Raw genomic sequence first — 17,764 nt, 5'->3', positions numbered from 1 at the left:
AAGATTTGGCTAAATGCAGAGAATAGTTTTCAGAAAGAGTGAAACAGTTAAGCTTTCCAGAAACAGCTAAACCCTTCCGGTATTTATTTTTAAAATTATGAATACCAGAAGGAAATAGGATGGGGAAAAAAGGGGGGGAACTGGAACTTATATGTGAATCTCTGCAGTTCTCATTCTGACTAGTCATTTACGGTCAACTCTCAATCTGAGCTCAGATTAACTGGGCTATGCATCTCCTGTCACAGATGCAGTCAAATATGACAGGATTATTACTGTATCATGTGAACACAGTATGCTGATTTGAAAGCTAGTTTTTGTACAGAAACACAACAGTGGGAGAGAAAATACAGCACCTGATCTAACGAGCAATATTGAATCTAAGCTAATTCTATGTATCAGAAGATATGCACAGTATAGAAAAACCATTACACTGGCTTTGCAGCTCAGGTCCAAATGGATCTCATTAGTTCCAGACATACCAGACCCAAGCTGAGTCCTTAGTGAATCAAGGAGCTTACTACATGGGGGACAGAGCATAAACACATATCAAGCTTCAACATGCTGACAATGTGTTCTACCTTGAGCAGATCCTCAGAATAAGCCCCCTCAAAACTCAGTGCTCTCCGACTCAGGAGAAAAACAGAGAATTGAGTATGCATCCCTCTTCCACCTTCAGGTGGGGAGTAAAGCAAACTATACATATGGGCAATCAAAGATCTACTAGAACTCTCACTAGCTTTCAGCAGCAAGAAACTATATTCCTATAAGTGACTGCCTTTGGAATGTGAAGTTATATGAAACAGTGTCTCCTGGAGGCATCTTCAATTTAGCAAGACAGTTGAAGTATTTTTCAGGGTTAGTAGTTTCCAATTTATGTTAATATTTCTTCAAACCTGCTGGTCCATAGGTTGTTGGCTCACTTGGCCAAGCTGGCACAATGGCTGGTACAGAAGGCACTGCTGGAGGTAAATGCACCTCAGAAAAGACTGGTGAGGGTGTTGGAGTTATGCTTGGTAAGCATTCTGTCAGGTTCTACAAAAACAAAGAGATCACATGAAATCATTCTAAATTACCACTGTTGGGGACACCTACTGTGTCTGATTTCTACCAGAAAAGGCTTGATGACTCAGTATTATCCAGACTACCACCACCACCATAGCAAATATTAACTAGTAACATATCAGGCTGTATACATAAGACAGATCTGAGATACATTACATCACTGTGTGAAAAACTCTGCACAGAGCTCTATCCAGAACGTGCCTGTACCACAGCCAGCCAGTGTTATAACCACCTCCACAAGCATTAAGTTTAAGTATCTCCCATCCAAAAGAAAAGCCACCCTCACAAATGATTACCAATAACCTTGGAGAAACCTGAAAAAGCAAAGGTAAAGAATTTGAAGTGAAAAGCATAGTTATCTTAGCAGAAAGATATGAAATAACCCCTCTCAGAAAAGAAAGGATATACTTCTATTTTTCTATCAAGGGTTGTCCTTTTACATTCTTTATGTTGGACATAACAGACTCCTAACTGCAAATATGAACTTTTAGCATTATCACCATAGAAATGACTACATAATTAAAAGCCAGTATTATAATACATACGTGGCTGTGATGAAGCTCCCCTTTGTCTGAAGTCTCCTGACTGGAAAACTTTGAAATCAAACAAACATTTCTTACTTGCTCAGCAAGAATCGGAGAATCTGTTTTTACTTGTTCCAAAGGAGATGAAGCTTTTGGATAACTCTCATCTTGACTATTCTTCTAAAGCAAAGTTAGAAACAACAGACACAGCTAGTCTAATGGTAAGATTTACTTATCAAAGAGGCATTCAAAGATATTAAACCACACTACATATGAAGTGGGCTAGGCACCCAATCACTATTATACTAGTATAACATTTTGCTCATTGAAAGGACAGCAAAGGTTAAAAGCCAACAAGAGGCCACAAATCTTCACTGAACTTCGAGATCACGGTCTGTTAGCACAGTAGCTATTAGTAAACATCAAGTCTTCTGTGGTCCCATTATACTGAAAGTACAGACTGTACTAAGCAATTACAAATCCAGATTCGTAAGTGCTCTCGATAGCCCAGATTTGAGAACTCAGATTGCAGAGAAAGATTCTAAGTATGGGTTACAGGGGCTGAGGAAAGCTGACAGCAATACAAGCCTCCAACCTTAGAAGTATTTCACTAAAAGCTGTAAAGCAGCAGCAGCAATCACAGCTCTAAAAGCAGCTATTGCTCTGCTAATCATGTATCAGAGAAGCAATAACATTAAAAAAAAATTTGGTCTTTTCTTTAAGATTACCTCAGATGAATTTGGCTCAAGCTTCTGACTTAAGTGGATCTGCCTGGAATTTGACTCTGTAACACCAAGACATAACCTAGTAAATGAACCATTACACCATTTATGGCTATCACAACTTAAGCCAGTTAAAAGTTTGTCTTTCCAAAGTTAAACCTTCAAAACAAAACCTACCTCAGCACATATTACTTCAAAAAACTTAAACTTCAATTTTTATCAAAGATCAACGCATCCTAAAATAAACAGTTGTTAGGGCAGTAATAGAGCAGCTACTTCAACCTGGGTTTTCAAAGCTCTACAGGAGTTCTTTACTGATGTTTGTTAACCATTTCAGTGATGCTTGAGGGAAGCAGGAAAGAAATGTAGCTGGCTCTAAAACATATATCATTCATCCTACATTCCTCCTAGTGAAAAAGAAATAAGTTTGTACTTTGCTTAAAGTGCAAATGTTTTGATCTGCATTTCCATATTTAAGTGTTAAGATAACAGAAGCTTTAAAGTCTTGTCTACTTTTGACTGAGTAAAACACAGATCAGCTTAGAAGGTTTCAGCGGTTCAAAAGATCTAGAAAGTTTTCAGACTGATGCAGAAAATTTAATTTCTTGAGCACCAGTAAACACTTGGTCGGGGAGACAGTGTTGAAAAACAGTCATAACATTATCTTCATATAATAAGATCTGTACAAGTTCTTCACATTCTAGCTGATGTTCAAATCTGGTTACCACTGCTTGTCAATCAAATTCATGCACATAAGTTTAACAGTAGCTGCTAAATAGATATGTACTTTTTAAAAGCTTAGTATATGCATCATCACAACTAGACAACAATGTAAATTAAAACAATATTGATTATGAGAATTACTGCCAATTCCCCAAGCAACAGGAATCTCTAAATACTCAGAAGGAAGTACAGTTTATTCCCATAGGATTTTTAAACTAGTTTCAGAAGAGACAATGCAATCCAGAGCATCACAAAAAAAGAGAGAAACCTGTACATGCCATGCACTTCAGCAAAATCTATCATGACACTGTAGTAAAGAGCTTTCTCTACATGAACATTCTTTTTGGCATTGCTGATGAAAGAAGTTTAAGTGAAGCAAGTTTTCAGATGTTTGGAGAATGAAAAATAGGTAACATCAGTCCTTGTGAGACCATTCAAGAAGGCATTACGTGTTGTAAGAGGGACTAAGGAGCACAAGTACCATAAATACACAACAGCAATGCCTCTATTGTTGCCAGAGATAAGGGAACAAAAAAATTAAAAAAAAAAAAAATATGGAGGGAAGGAACAGTTTCTAAGAGGAGGAAGTGGAAGAAGTGGAAGAACCCAAGATCAAATTCAGTGTTTAGTTATGGCAAAGCTGCCAGGACAAAAGTTTTTAAAATAATAATTAAAAAAACCCAACGAAACCAAAAACCTATCCGTTACATTTAACGAAGATTTACTACCCATCTCCCAACAGCTACAACTTTCATCTATTACTGCCACGTTCCACTTCCTCACAGAAGAGGAAAAGCTTAGTCAATGAAGAGAACCTAGAGTGTTGTAACAGACTGGGGGGAGGGAGAAAACCCAAACAAATTTTGACCATGTGACAGCTCTTTCTACTGTAAACAGGAGGGCGGGGTGTTCAACGCTCCTGTACACCATCTTCTCCGCTTTCTGTACCATTATATGCTAATTTTTAACCATGCCACATTGAATACTTTTACCTGCTTTTCTCTTAACTGACTCCAGTAAGCACTCTTAATACTCCTCCCACTGGCACTTTGTGCTGCACTCACTAGACTTTCAACAGGATCTAATTTAGGGTAGCTCTGATAGTCTTTTCATTTCTCTCATTCCTCTTCCCATTTACTACAAAAATCCCAGCAAGGAGCCTGCTCTCTCAGCCACATTCACAAAGCAGGAAAACATGTACTTTCTTCCCAAATCACACCTTTGCTACCTTGCATCTAGCTTAGTCTGGCACCATTACTTACGATAATTTTCCCCTCATTGCCTAAACAGATGCCCCATCTTGAATAAATTCTGAGGCTGGTAATAAAAACAAGCAAACAAAAAAAAAGTCTTGATCTAAAAACATTTATTTTTACCTTTATCCTTCTGCTCTTCCACCTCTGCTGTCCACTTGCTGTTCCTTCTCTCATTATTTGAGAACTTTTTCTGGTTTAAATTATCCACAGTCTGTGTAGCAGCCTGACAGACTGACTGATTCTAAAGAAGTTTACAAAAGCAGAAATATGAATTTACATAAGAAGTCCCATGACACTTTGCCATCGTCTGATATGATACTACTATGCCTTCATGATATATAATACTTATCTCTGTGATAGGCAGAAAGGGGGGGGGGGGGGCAGTCTTGATCAGTATCCTTCAGATTGATCCACCCTTTCATTCATTGCTAAATTTTGCAGTGTCCTTTAAAAGCATTCATGTCATTAGTTTACATGACAAACAAACAAAAGCTGCTTCACTCAGACAATATCTGCTTTAAAATCACATCCTTCTCCTGCAGATGAGCAAATACAGCATACTCTTAACCACAGCTCAGAGAGAGAGAGTACAACCTCTGTCCATTAGGCTTCAGTCTTAGTCTGCTCTTTGCAGCGCAGAAGAGCTGTGCATTCCTTCTCAATTACACGAATATAAGTAATTAATGATCAAGAACTGAAAGATACAGCACAGGAAGTCACCTCCATAAAGCAAGAGATTTAAGGCCTATCTTTTACCTACTCATTCTTCCAAGCCTGGTTCTTGTTTCTGTTTGCCCTAGTATTTAAATCCAAAAAGCCCCACACGTCTCTAGAATAAACCTACGTAGACAGCAGCTCTTTACCCACAGGATCTGCTTGCTCTCTGAATGTACTGAGACTCCAATCCACCTTCTTTAAAAATTGCATCAATAGAATAATCTCTCAAAATCTAAAGGCTACATTTTTCCCTCAGACATAGACAAGTCCACTGAAGCCAGCTCAGGTCCACAAGAGAAAAAGAGCAAGTCTGACGAAGAATTTGCATTACTTATGACACCAGGCAAGCTCTCACACCAGTAAGTTCTCAGGCTAAAAAGAAAAGTCACTTATAAAACAGGTTTTATGTAAACCAAATCAGAAACAATCACCTAGTCACCTCTGATACAAATTCACACACCACAGTGCCATTTTACTGAGCTATTTCTCATCTAAATTAAACTGTACTTCAGAGCAAGTTCTGTCCTCACCTTGAAGTTTGATCTGACCATACAAGAAAAAGACAACATCCGAGTAACTGTAAGGGAGTGCAAAGCCTTCCAAAGACAGGAGGAACATGAAGAATGAACCCCACTGCTTCAGAAGCTCATGTGTCTACTGTATTTACATGCCTAAAGAACTGTGTATGGTGGACATTAATTATTCCCAGGGGAAACTACTACGTCTGGGTCTTATCTTGAATATATAAAGCATTGTAGATTCACATACTTTCTACGTAGAAAGTGAGCGTGACAAAAGTAACTTTTGAACAGTATTGTAATGCAAGGACAGCAAAACAACACTTGCTAATTAAAGGCTCATGGACAAGTATGAAAAATGCACTGTTAATTACAATGAAAAAAAGCATACATTGGAAAGGGCAGGAAAAGCTTGTTCATCCCTCTGCTGGATCTCATAAAGCGAACGAGATTCTTCTATAGCCTGTTTCTCCCTGCGTTCCTCTGGAGACAGGCCAAAGTAGTTACAATCTCTGCTGCCATGGTTCAGATCCTCGGTTCTCTCCCGGTCTGGTTTTCTGTAAAAGAAAAAAAATGAAACAGGATCACTTTGGCAAAGAAATTCACCAGTATAAACACGATACAAACTCACAGTTCAGAAGGAAGAAAGAAGATAATTATATAGCACTGCTTATGTGATTCCACATACACCAGATCCCTGTCTATTGCAAGTTACCCATACGCATAAAATTTAAGGAAGGACAAGAATGGATTTTGTCCATCATTTATTCAGTTCAATACAATTTTGAAAGACTTTACAACAAATTGTAATTATTAGATCATAACTGAAAAACAAATGCCTACATCAAGTGATCTAATCCATTTCTGGGCCAACTGAGAACTGACTACCCTCCATCTGCTATCTATGAACATGCAAGAGAAAGTTGGGGAAGAAGATTTCTGTAAATACAACAACAAAAGGGAAAATGCATTATAATTTTCAATGTCTGAAGCATCACTACACAAAATCAACATCACTGTTTCAGCTTTCTGAATTACTTAACTAAACATTTTAAGATACTCATGTATTTAGGTTAAAGGTGGAAGAAAAACGCCCTTAAAATGTTGCATGTGGCAGACTCCAAAGACACCCCAGCCCCATTTATTCCACAAGGAGTTATGATACAGAAGAGCAACAGAATAGACCATAAAGAGTTTGGGTTTGTAGCCAAGTACAGAATAGTCTTTTAGATAGGACAGAAGAAGAGTGGCAACAATGAAAACAGAAACTCTGCTGCAGCAGCACAGTCAATCAAAAAATCACTACCAACAAATGCAGGCAAAACGCTGTTCTTGTACTCCTTCAAGCGATCAGTCATAACATGAAGCAGTCCTCTATGACAGGTTCTGCGGAAGCTGAGGGAAGATCTTAGCCATGCCCAAGAAGTGCTACATGCAACATTACTTCAGCGCCAACCAGAAAAAAAACCAAGCATCCGCTTTCCAAGAAGAAACTGCAGCTTTTGTATGGTGCTTCCAGGGGAGATGCTGCCATGCAAGGAAAAAAGTGGGAGCTCACGATGGCAGCAATTTTGAAAAATGTTTAAAAATTAAAAAAAAAAAAAAAAAAAAAAGATAATTCTTTTTCTTGTGCTTGTGTGTATTCTTAAGGACTTGGAACACTTCTTAAGAATTCAGTGGCAACATATTTCAAAAGAGCATGTTGGAAGCATCTGAAGCAGGCATCTGGGCTCCAAGAAGCTCAGCTAGCATTCAAGATAAGGAAGATGTTATTTGCAGTTTTACCTTATAGTTTGAGAAGGATTCCTGCCTGGAGCTTTTTGCTCAGTTGAGGTCTGATGAGGTTGGGGTCCAGAACATAAGAACTGATGCTGCCTGGTTCCCACAGTATGCTGAAGTCGAGGAGGTAGTGCTGACTGGGGTTTTATTGACTTGCTCTGATTCTTTGGCCCTCTGCAATCTGCATCTATGATAAAGACGTGATTTTTTTTTAATCATTAAGCTCTTTGGGACAAAACATCAGACAATAAAGATTCTGCCACACAAAGACAGGTACAGTCCTACCGGGCTGAGCATTCTGCCCCCATGTTGGGAAAAACTTTTTTATCTTCTTCCCTGGCACAGTGTTCCAGCCCTCCATAGGAGAGGCCTGTGGAAGAGGTTTAAGGCTCTTCAGTGAGACAGCATGCCTACAAAACAAGGAATTACGGAGGGAAAAATATCTTAAAGACCAGACTGGGGCTTGCATAAATTAATACCACATGTTTACTAAGACTGATGGATCTTTCCATTTTTGAGAACACTGCATTCAAAGCCCTTTGTTCTTTATGATTACACTCAAGCAATGTGTAGAAGAAGAACAAACTTTTTTTTTTTTTTAAATAAAACTCTCTGATAAGTTGATGCCAACTTATCCAGTAAAGAATGATCAGCCATGTATGAAGTGAGTATTATAATGTCTTCAGGGCAGATAGAAAAGGTGAATGATCAGAAAAAGCAATATACTTGGATAAACTTATCACAAACACTGCAACAGATGTCAAAATTGAAAAACATTATATTGGTGGTTTATATCCCAGAGCAATTACTGTGTTTTTAATGGAGGATGCTGTAGGATGTCCAAGCAACTGTTTACATTATTTGAAAGGAAGACATTCAAATCTATAATAGACAGTTCAAATCAGGTTAAATCTCAATTTAAAAAAGGAACAAACTATGAGACAATCTTCAGATTTCACAACTTTTTTTTTTACAGAAGGAGATCACATGAGATTAATGGGCATCTTTCTCCTTCCCTCATTTACCTTGACCGAAAGCGTTTCCTCTTCCCAAACTACACTCAACTGTGGGCTGTTTTTTTGCCCCAGAAGACTTACAGAACTTACAACAGAGCTCAAGAAGATGTCTCAAACCACCGCCCCCAAAAAAACAAACAAAAAACTCCCAGCCCCCCAAACAACCAAAACCACCAACACTACCGCCCCAGAAAAAAGCCAACAAAAAAGGCAACCAACAACACACAAAAGCGCCCTGCAACCCTCACCAACAACTTTAAACACTTAGTTTGTCCCAAGGTAGGGCAAAGGTGACACTGATCTAAACAGCAACTTGGCACTCTCTGTATGAAATCAGGCAGAGCTAAACAACCAACAGAGAAGCTAGGTGCTTTGATGGACCTTTTAATATGAAAAGCTTGTCACAAATCTAGCATCTAATCATTAAGCACAAGCAGCAACACTTAACTAGAATGGTGTCTATCTGTTTAGGATTGAATCTTGTGCAAAAAAAAAAATTCTAATACTAATGTAGTTACTGTTTTACTTTGCAAGTAAAATCCAGACTACTTAGCACTAAAGAAAAAATTCTGAAGTGACAATCGACGCAGAACCGTTTTCTCCTTTTTTTATTTAGTATGTTGTTTTCTTAACAATTTTGTGGTAGTACTGCTTCAAGTAAAGAAGGTACACTTCAGGGGCTGATATTAACTCTGAACTAAAGTAATGCTGCCATTACCAAGGTTCAGTTTGGCACTCTTTTCCAAAAGAGATTAACCACTTACTTTGCTCCAAGCTCTTCTACAAATACAACAACTGGCCCATTCTCTGAACAAACTTCTTGAATATGGGCATTATAAAATTTCCCATTATGGTCTAAGCGCACCTATAAGGAAAAAGAATAAGGAAAAAAGGTACATTAGTGTCAAAGATGACAATGAGAGGATGGAACTCTCTAAAATATCAGCAATGTCAAAAATAGAACTTTTCCTCTGGGCAACAGAAGACCTGAGAAATAAACATCACATAATTCAGTAAATGTATCAAAAGCGAGTCTTCAATCCAGATCCCTTGTTCAAAAAGAAATAAAAATACTATTAAAAAAACAAAACAAAAACAAAACAAAAACTAAACAGAAAGCTTGCTGGGTAACAGTACTTAATGAAATATGGCTTTCAAAACTACATGAGAAAGTTAAAAGTAATCAGTGTATCAAGGCTTTCCAGCTTTACTGAAAACACTTTCTCTTAGAATAAAACCCAAAGCTTTTCCCTGTTAAAATCCATGTAAAGAAAAGAAAAATTCATTACTAACTTCAGTGAAATTTCATTTAAGAACATAATGAATGCCAATTATTTCTGAAGTTATTCTTCAGAAAATTTTTTAACACAACCAAAAAAAAGTTGTTCAGACATGATAGTGTTACCTGTCTGACTAACATTCCATGTTCTTAAAATTCTTCTGTTAAATATAACTTTCATAACGTTCTGCTACAACATTTGGCTTTCCAGTTGTACTGTCAACTCCACTTTTCACTATTTACTTCATCTTCCCTTCCCATGTTTTTATCCCATATATTTACTGTCTTGCCATGTACATGTAAAATTTGACAGAGAGAGTATGTTAATTACCAGAGTTTTTTCTACTAATATCATCTGTACCCTTTAGTAAATACTACACAAGACAGCCTTAGGGTCTTAAATACAAATTTTAAGCCTGTACTATTAAGCAAGAATCAACTCCACATCAGGGGTTTTTTCTTAGTTGGGGGGGTGTGGGGGTGTGTGTTTTTTGTGGTTTTGTTGTTTTGGGGTTTTTTTGTTTTCGTTTTTGTTTTTTGTTGGTTTTTTTTGTTTTTTTTTTTTTTTTTTTTTTAAAGTTGAGAGCTGTGTTTTTCCTGCTGTTTATTCACTATGCTTAATTCCATTACACAAATAAAAAAGTACAAACTGAAAGAGCCCGCAGGCTGCATGATAAACATAATTGAATATTTTCACATTAATATTAATAATTTTAATAGATGGTCAAGTGTCCTAGAAAGAACTGTATTTAGACAAGTACCACCAGTTTAGCTAACACACCTAAGAAGATTAATCTAAAATTTGAGTACTATAGAATTTAATGGCAAATCTTATTTCTTCTTAAGCAGCAATACATACTACAAATTTTAATAGAATTTAGAGCAATTGTGTAACATACTTCGAATACTTCAAGAGGAAGAATTGCCCAAAACTTCAGGATCTGCAGTAACTAAAGCGAGCTGTATTCCATTACTTGAAAGTAATGAGATTAGAACAAACGTAGTTTACAGACAGTAATCATTATCTCCAGAGTTGAACATAAATACACAACTATGATGTTGGTTTTGGTCTCTCCAAAGAAAAGCCTGTATGACAGAAAACACTAAAATTTCATTCTTCATCATGCAACAGTATGCACGCAAACACTTTATCACACAGCACTGTGATAAAGCAAGTGCAGCCATCAGCAAAAGACACAGTGGAGATAATGATTAGTTTTGTAAAACAGACCTACCCCACACTTCTGCACATCACGGGAATAACTAGCAAGCTTACGAGCACCAAGAGAAGAACAGAGCTTAGCCTGAACCAAGTAAACTGCCCTAAATGCACCTACTTCTCACACAGAGGCTAGCACTGTACAACACCAAGCAAAGACTCACCATGGAGGCAAGCCTGCACAAACTTATTTGTATACCTAACATTAAGGTCCACAGTCATCTTATTAAATATACTCTTGAAGTTAACCTTGTGACTTTTTAATGCAGTAAAATTGCACTGATCAGACATTCTATTACATGCCTGTTCTACATGTATGCTGTAAGTCATGAACACCGCCAACAATTAAATAATGAGCATATGCACAGCTGGAAGACGCAAGCAAAGAATATTTAGAAAGTACCAATTATATATCAAAATAGTTAACAGAGGGAAAACTGGCATCTTGAGCAAAAAGTTAGTGTCTCTAGAAACTATAATTCAATACTACTTACTTTACATTTATCTCCAACTGAGTATTGCATGCCAGCAGCAATAGAAAAATCTTGTTTTTGCTGATCTGTAAATACATTAGCAGTAATACACTGTCAGTTTAAATACACCAGAAGAGTTACTTTCTTGATGCAGTAAAAATGCAAACCAGAAGTTCAGGCCCTAAATCTGCACGCTTGACCCATGTGAGGAACACCACTGCCTAAACCCAAACTGCCATTTGCACCACTGTTCTTCAAGAGGGCTTCACTTTATATATCAGCTTGCAAAAGTTTGAACTTTGAAGTGTTTGATTACTTACCCCATTTGGATTGGAGCCAAACATCATATTCAACATTTCTGTAAACTGATGGATTGAGTGATTTAAGAACTTTTTTAGGTAAGACCAACAAGGTAGGATTCCCATTGCTCTTAAGGTGCTGTATGAAACAAAACAAAGTGCTAAATGGCCAACTACATAAAGATACACAGTTTTCCATTTTTCAATCATAGTGCTCAAGCTTTAAACTGAAATAAAGAAGCTGAAAATACATAAAGCATAAAGAGCTTTGAAAAAATAATTTGATGGTGTTCTTTTAACCATACCAGAACAAAAATTAAGAACTAAGCAGCATTAAAAAGGACACTATCCACCTTTTGGAACATCAAAAGCAAATGTTACTTTTCAAATAAGTAAGTAGTTTTTAAGATATTACATGTTAGGAAAACTAGAAACTCAAGACACTCTCATGAACATTAAACACTGAAACATATAGCAGAGTACAAGTTATTAGGAAGAAAATAAATCTTAACATATAAATACCTTGTTGCCAGAAAGAGACTTCAATCCATTCATATCACTAACTGTTGTAGCTTTACTTCTGCAAAAGTACAGAAGCAAGCTGTGGTAATACAGTATTACTAAGGCCTGGAAATCAGGTAAAAAACATCTTGGAAGTGGATAAAAATACTGAAACTACCACTCTCTACATATTTTTCCCCAATAAGCATACCACAGAACATCTTCATCTCTTAAAATGAAAAAGCTAAGTCTAAAACAAGTACTACATTTCTATATCATATAAAGCTAAAAATAAGACTTTTGTTTCTAAGTACAAGTTTTAGGAAGTCTAACTTATGTGTATTGACTTAGCCATCACTTAAGAAAAAAAAAAAGGGGGGGTGGGGCAGGCAAGGGAAACAAAAAATTCCTTTAAAACTTTTGCAAGGAAAATGTAGCAAAAGCAGACACACACACCAAAAAACCCTCAAAACCAAAAACCAGTCCATTAGTTAACTGGCATCAGGCACCCTAATTTACTCTTATTTTCTACACCTGACATCACTGGAAAATTTCTTTCACAGAGAAAACACAACTATTTCTCCCTACAGCAGTTATAGGCAACTGTCAGCATTAATTTCTACTAAAACCAAAATAAACTATTACATTTAATAACAACATAATTGAAAAGTTCACATTTATAAAATGAAAGAGATCTGGAAAACTAGGTAATGAAACAAGCTGAAGTCAACTTTAAGACAAGCAAAAAAATTTAAGACTTCATAAACACAGCAAAGTGTTTGTAATTTGGGTTAACGATGTCAAGAGTCACACACACTAGCTCTTGCATCATAAGACATACGGTTTAAATAAAAAACATGGAGTTTGACAGTGTCAACTGAGTATATGACCTTCATTTACAAAGGTGCTATGGAGGTTAGCAGTATATTTTCTTATGAATCCCAAAGATACAGGGTAATGCTACTGCATATGAGGCCCAGGAAAGCTCCAAGAACAGAAAGGGATAGAGAAGATTTCCACTCTCTGACATTTAACTATAATAATCATTCCCCAAGGCAGAAATACTTTGCATTTTAATTGGAAGTGTTCCCTAGTATTTTTTTTTCCCCAAACAAGAAAGGAAGCTAATCCCTTTCCCAGAACTTAGTTTTCTTTCTGTGGTGATTTCTATCATCTTCCTTTCTGTTGTTTTCAGCTTGAGGAAAAAAACACAGCTCCCAACATCTCAAAGAATTTCTTCTGCCATGTGCCACACAGACTACAGCAAAGCCCCCAGAAGGACTTTAATGACATTCAGCAGGAAGAGGGGACATGATGCACTAATATAGCATAATCTCCATGGCTTCAATGGAATTTCGTACAAGCGAGGGTTTTAAGAACAGTATTAAATAGAAGAAAAACGGCCAATACATAAATGCAAAAATGGCACTGTCAAAGACTTACTGTGCAAAAAGAATCAGTAAGTCAAAACCTCACAGCTAGCTAGAGCATCCAGGTCCAGCAAAAGGAATATAAATCCACAAATATAATCACTTCATAAAGATCAAGGAACAAAATGGAGCAAGCTACATCTGTATTTCTCCATTAGCTACATCTCAAGCAGGCATTTCAGCCCCAAGATGTGGGAGCAACACAACTTGGATTAGATTCCTGTAACTCTACCCAGTTGCAAGAGTGAGCCAAGTAATTCTCACAGAGTTTACCACGCCAGACTGGCACCCTGACAATTCTCCCAGGGGATTCTGCTATTTTAAACAGGAAGAGGGACATGTTGCAATGGCAATATTCCATCATGTAAAGAGACCCAAAGCTAGACTGCAGGAAAAACAGAGGAACCAGAACCCTGTCCTTAGGTACAGTGAAGATTACGTATTTCATTCTTTCATAGTTCTAACCTTACCCCTTTGTGTTTCTCTTCTTAGTAACTTGTAAAGGTTTTCAACCCTGTTAGATTCTACTACCCACCAGAAATTCAGAAAACTCATTTACCATGTATTACTCACAGGCATCTTACGTTAACTTTTAAATTGCATTTACCTGTAGTTATCATCTTCTGAATCTGAAGCAGATACTTCACTGCTACCATTACTTTCCTCTGTCACACCAGCAGCACTAAGTTCTGCTATGATTTTCTTTACATCCGTATCAAATACTTTCTCATACAGCAACTCATACAGCAGAGCTGGGGAAGGGGAGGAGAAAGCGGAAGGGCAAAATCAGTTACAAGGTAAATGAGATTTTACACCACCATTACAGATGCATTTCAAATTACTTCAATCAAAGCAAGCAAGCAAGCATTTTGATGTGTTAACTGAAGCAGTGAAGGCATTAGAAGGAAAACCAGCTGCAGCTACTATGGGTTAATAGGTATGCATAAAACTACTAGAAATGAGGTCTCTTGACAGGCAAATTTGGCCTTAGCCTTGTAACTCTGCACATAGGCAGAGTTTTCATGAAGAATGAGAATCCTTGTAGGGACTGTCACAGTGACCCATCAAACCTTTGGGCATTTCTGCAATCTAGTAAAGAAAACAATAATCCATGAAGACAGTTTTTTGCACGTGTTACCCCCATGGTTTCTGTGACAAGTTACACATGCAAGGATAATTTTAATGCAAACAATTAGTTTTCTAACAGTCTGAAATACAAAATTAATACTAGAATGCTGACCAAAGACAATGCAACAGATTATAAATTAGTACACCAACATTTTCTGTTTACGTTAGACCACCCAGATTGAAAGACACAGATAAGTCTTCTCCTCTTGGTATATAATCAGCTTTGTCAAGAATCAGGACACAATAGAATTCATGCTCTCGCAAAATCATACAGTCATTGACAATTCAAATGGAAAACTAAGGTACTAAAGAATGACTATAATAAACTTTCACACAGAGCATTTTCCTGAAACCTGATGGTGATAATTTTAATATTTTTGGTAAAAATACGTGCTTTTAACTAATCAACATAATACTTACACTGGCACAGAGCAGCCTTTTCTGAATACTCTATGGGATAAACAATATCATAGTGGTTTCCATTTGAGAAGCACAGCAATACCTGTTAAAAAAATCGTACAGATATTTTAGGTTTTGCCTCTCACTTGATTTGTCATATGAGCACTACCTTTAAAATTCAATTTAACATACCAATGTGCTTTGTTATCTCTGAGGATCTCAAAGTATCAATAAAACGATCAAAATGTTTAGTGGATGTTCTTTAAACCAAAAAGAATTTGACCAGAAGTCAAAAAGAATTTAAGATAGAGGTAGCTACGCGAGTTAGCACTTGTAAATTGATTTTTACAGAATTTTATATTACTAGGAAGATATACCACACCCCAAATATGGACCATCTATTTAAAAAGAAGTACTACATATATTAACAGAATAGCTGCCTCAAATATGTACAAAAGAAATTGTTAAAATTGAATTCTCAGAACATTTAATTGCGTTGAATAATAAAACTCACATGAAATTATTTGCTGTTTATAGAGTAGTCTTAATTCAGCCTTTCACAACAGCCATAATTTTTTTTTTTACCTTATCAGAAAAGCCATTTTCCGTTACATGTGAAGGAGAAGCATTTGGTTCCCGGTATATTATGAAATCTTTCCTGAGAAAAAAGTAGCAGTTAAGAACTCATTTAAAAATTAATATCAATAAAAATTGGAGTATTCAAGTCAAGTTCAAGGAATATACATAACCACAGAAAACACCTAGTGGAAAAGAATACTGAAGATGATGAGTACAACTATCACTGGGCAAAAAAAGGCTTACTTTTATGAAAGCATATACTAGAATAAGATTTGCTGGCACAACATGCACAGAGCCAATAGCAAGTAAAACAAATTTCCAGACACCACTTTCTGGAGCTTTGTCTAGAAAGATGATGGCTCCCCAGTCCTGGAGAAATTCATTACACTTTGCCATTTTGAAATCCACCAGAACAAAGAGGAGGTTGGTTTTATGAAGAGACAGGAAACAGTGATAAATTTCCAGAAGGTGAGCAATGGCTTAGGCTAAATCTGTACTAGCAGACTGATTACATGCGTGCGAGAACCCTTTTGGGGACAGAGGCCAGCTAACAGGCCAGCTAACAGAACAGCCCATGCCTGTACTCAGAAACTCTTCTTGCCTCCGAAACCAAGTTCTCGTGCTCAGAAGGGTCCACACAACATTTCTGCCCCCAAACAGCACGCTGTGGCAGCTGAGCCACGAAGGAGCATGCCAAAAGCCCAAGAAACCATCAGTGGGCATTGCCTGAGTATCAGCTATTGTAACCAAGTCTCCACCACCTCTGAAAATCATGCCCTCCACATGTCCCAGTTTTCACATGCAGCAAGAAGAATCTTTTTCTGCATTTTAAAATGGATAATACCCTGCAAAAAAGACATTCAGAAGGCTCAGTTTCCCTTTCTCTTTGGACAAGGACTCCAGCAAGTCTGGAGTCGAATAGCACATTGTGTTCGTTAGACTCAAATTGCTGGATTTAAAGTGGCAAAGAAACCCCTCTGTTGTCTCTTCAACTGACAGAATGGAATCAAACTTTTTGGGAAGCTTGGACCGAACCAGCAGATAGTGTGCTGTTGCAGTGTTGGCAGATACGCATCATCAAGGGTGTCAGTCCAGCATAGTTTTTCCAAGCAGGTTTAGAAGAGTTTGAATCGCTGCAAACTAAGTTTCAGTACCTCATTACATTTAAGAGGATTAAAAATACCATAAATGAAGAGGTGAGCTACTACAGTTAAGCAAATTTAGAATTTACACTCCACACTTACAATTCTTTTATCTTATTAGATTAGAAAGCATAAAAAGTTGAACAGGATATAAAGTGACAAATACAGGAAAACCCACAACTGATACTGACATGACATGCTATGTTTTTTTATTTTCTAAAAACTGAAAGACCATCAATGTTGCTACTTGTTTTTCTGCTATAATCAATCTCTGTCATGATCTTAAATTTAATTATTTTCTCTGTTTTATCCATAATCCTCCCTTTGCATTCTTTGCTCGACAACCTATCACTTCCTTCAACTTCTTGCTTGCTCACACAAGCAAAAGTTTAGTCTTGCAAAATTATTAAGTATATTCACAGGTGCAGTTTTTAGATTAAAAAAACACACCTTTTGGATTTTAGTATAAGAATAATATTGATAACACGCTGATGTTTTGGCTGTCAATAAGCGGTGTTTACATTGGTCAAGGACTTTCCCCCCGCCCTTCAGCTCCCCATGCTCTGCCAGGTGCCCAAGAAATGGGAGGGGGCACAGCCAGGATAGTTGATCCAAACTGACCAAAAGGGCTATTCCATACCATATGATGTCATGCCCAGTATATAAACTGGGGGGAGTTGGCCGGGGGGTAGCGATCACTGCTCAGGGACTGGCTGGGCGTCAGTCGGCGGGTGGTGAGCAGTTGTATTATTTTTTTTTATATATTTTTTCCCCCTTTTTTTCCCCTCCCTTGGGTTTTGTTCCTCTCTCTCTCTCTCTCGTTGTTTTTTCTTCCTTCTCATTATAATTCATTATTATTATTGCTATTATTTTGTTCCAATTATTAAACTGTTCTTATCTCAACCCACACGTTTTCTTACTTTTGCTCTTCCGATTCTCTCCCCCATCCCACCGGGGAGGGGGGAAGTGAGCGAGCAGCTGCATGGTGCTTGGCTGCC

The 17,764-nt window shown here is 37.3% G+C and overlaps 1 protein-coding gene across 6 annotated transcripts in view; it reads right to left on the bottom strand.

Moving 5' to 3' along the window:
• Window positions 1-17,764, bottom strand: part of OTUD4 (OTU deubiquitinase 4) — a 36,065-nt gene that overhangs the window by 6,398 nt on the left and 11,903 nt on the right. For 2 of the 6 annotated variants that reach the window (XM_075500954.1, XM_075500956.1), the window contains exons 6-19: window positions 15,631-15,703; window positions 15,067-15,148; window positions 14,126-14,270; window positions 12,110-12,167; window positions 11,609-11,726; window positions 11,310-11,374; window positions 9,082-9,182; window positions 7,587-7,711; window positions 7,308-7,488; window positions 5,914-6,079; window positions 4,408-4,528; window positions 2,315-2,370; window positions 1,608-1,766; window positions 894-1,032 (exon numbers count right to left, since the gene is read on the bottom strand). In XM_075500954.1, the coding sequence (XP_075357069.1) occupies window positions 894-1,032; window positions 1,608-1,766; window positions 2,315-2,370; window positions 4,408-4,528; window positions 5,914-6,079; window positions 7,308-7,488; window positions 7,587-7,711; window positions 9,082-9,182; window positions 11,310-11,374; window positions 11,609-11,726; window positions 12,110-12,167; window positions 14,126-14,270; window positions 15,067-15,148; window positions 15,631-15,703 (1,589 nt within the window). The remainder of the gene's footprint in view (window positions 1-893; window positions 1,033-1,607; window positions 1,767-2,314; window positions 2,371-4,407; window positions 4,529-5,913; window positions 6,080-7,307; window positions 7,489-7,586; window positions 7,712-9,081; window positions 9,183-11,309; window positions 11,375-11,608; window positions 11,727-12,109; window positions 12,168-14,125; window positions 14,271-15,066; window positions 15,149-15,630; window positions 15,704-17,764) is intronic. The other 4 variants (XM_075500958.1, XM_075500955.1, XM_075500959.1 and 1 more) reach the window with 4 other exon arrangements.

Source organism: Mycteria americana, chromosome 4 (genome assembly GCF_035582795.1).
Source record: "Mycteria americana isolate JAX WOST 10 ecotype Jacksonville Zoo and Gardens chromosome 4, USCA_MyAme_1.0, whole genome shotgun sequence".
NCBI classification, from domain to species: Eukaryota; Metazoa; Chordata; class Aves; order Ciconiiformes; family Ciconiidae; genus Mycteria; species Mycteria americana.
The sequence above is the reverse complement of the archived record's forward strand: the minus strand, read 5'-3'. Positions and strand labels throughout refer to the sequence as shown.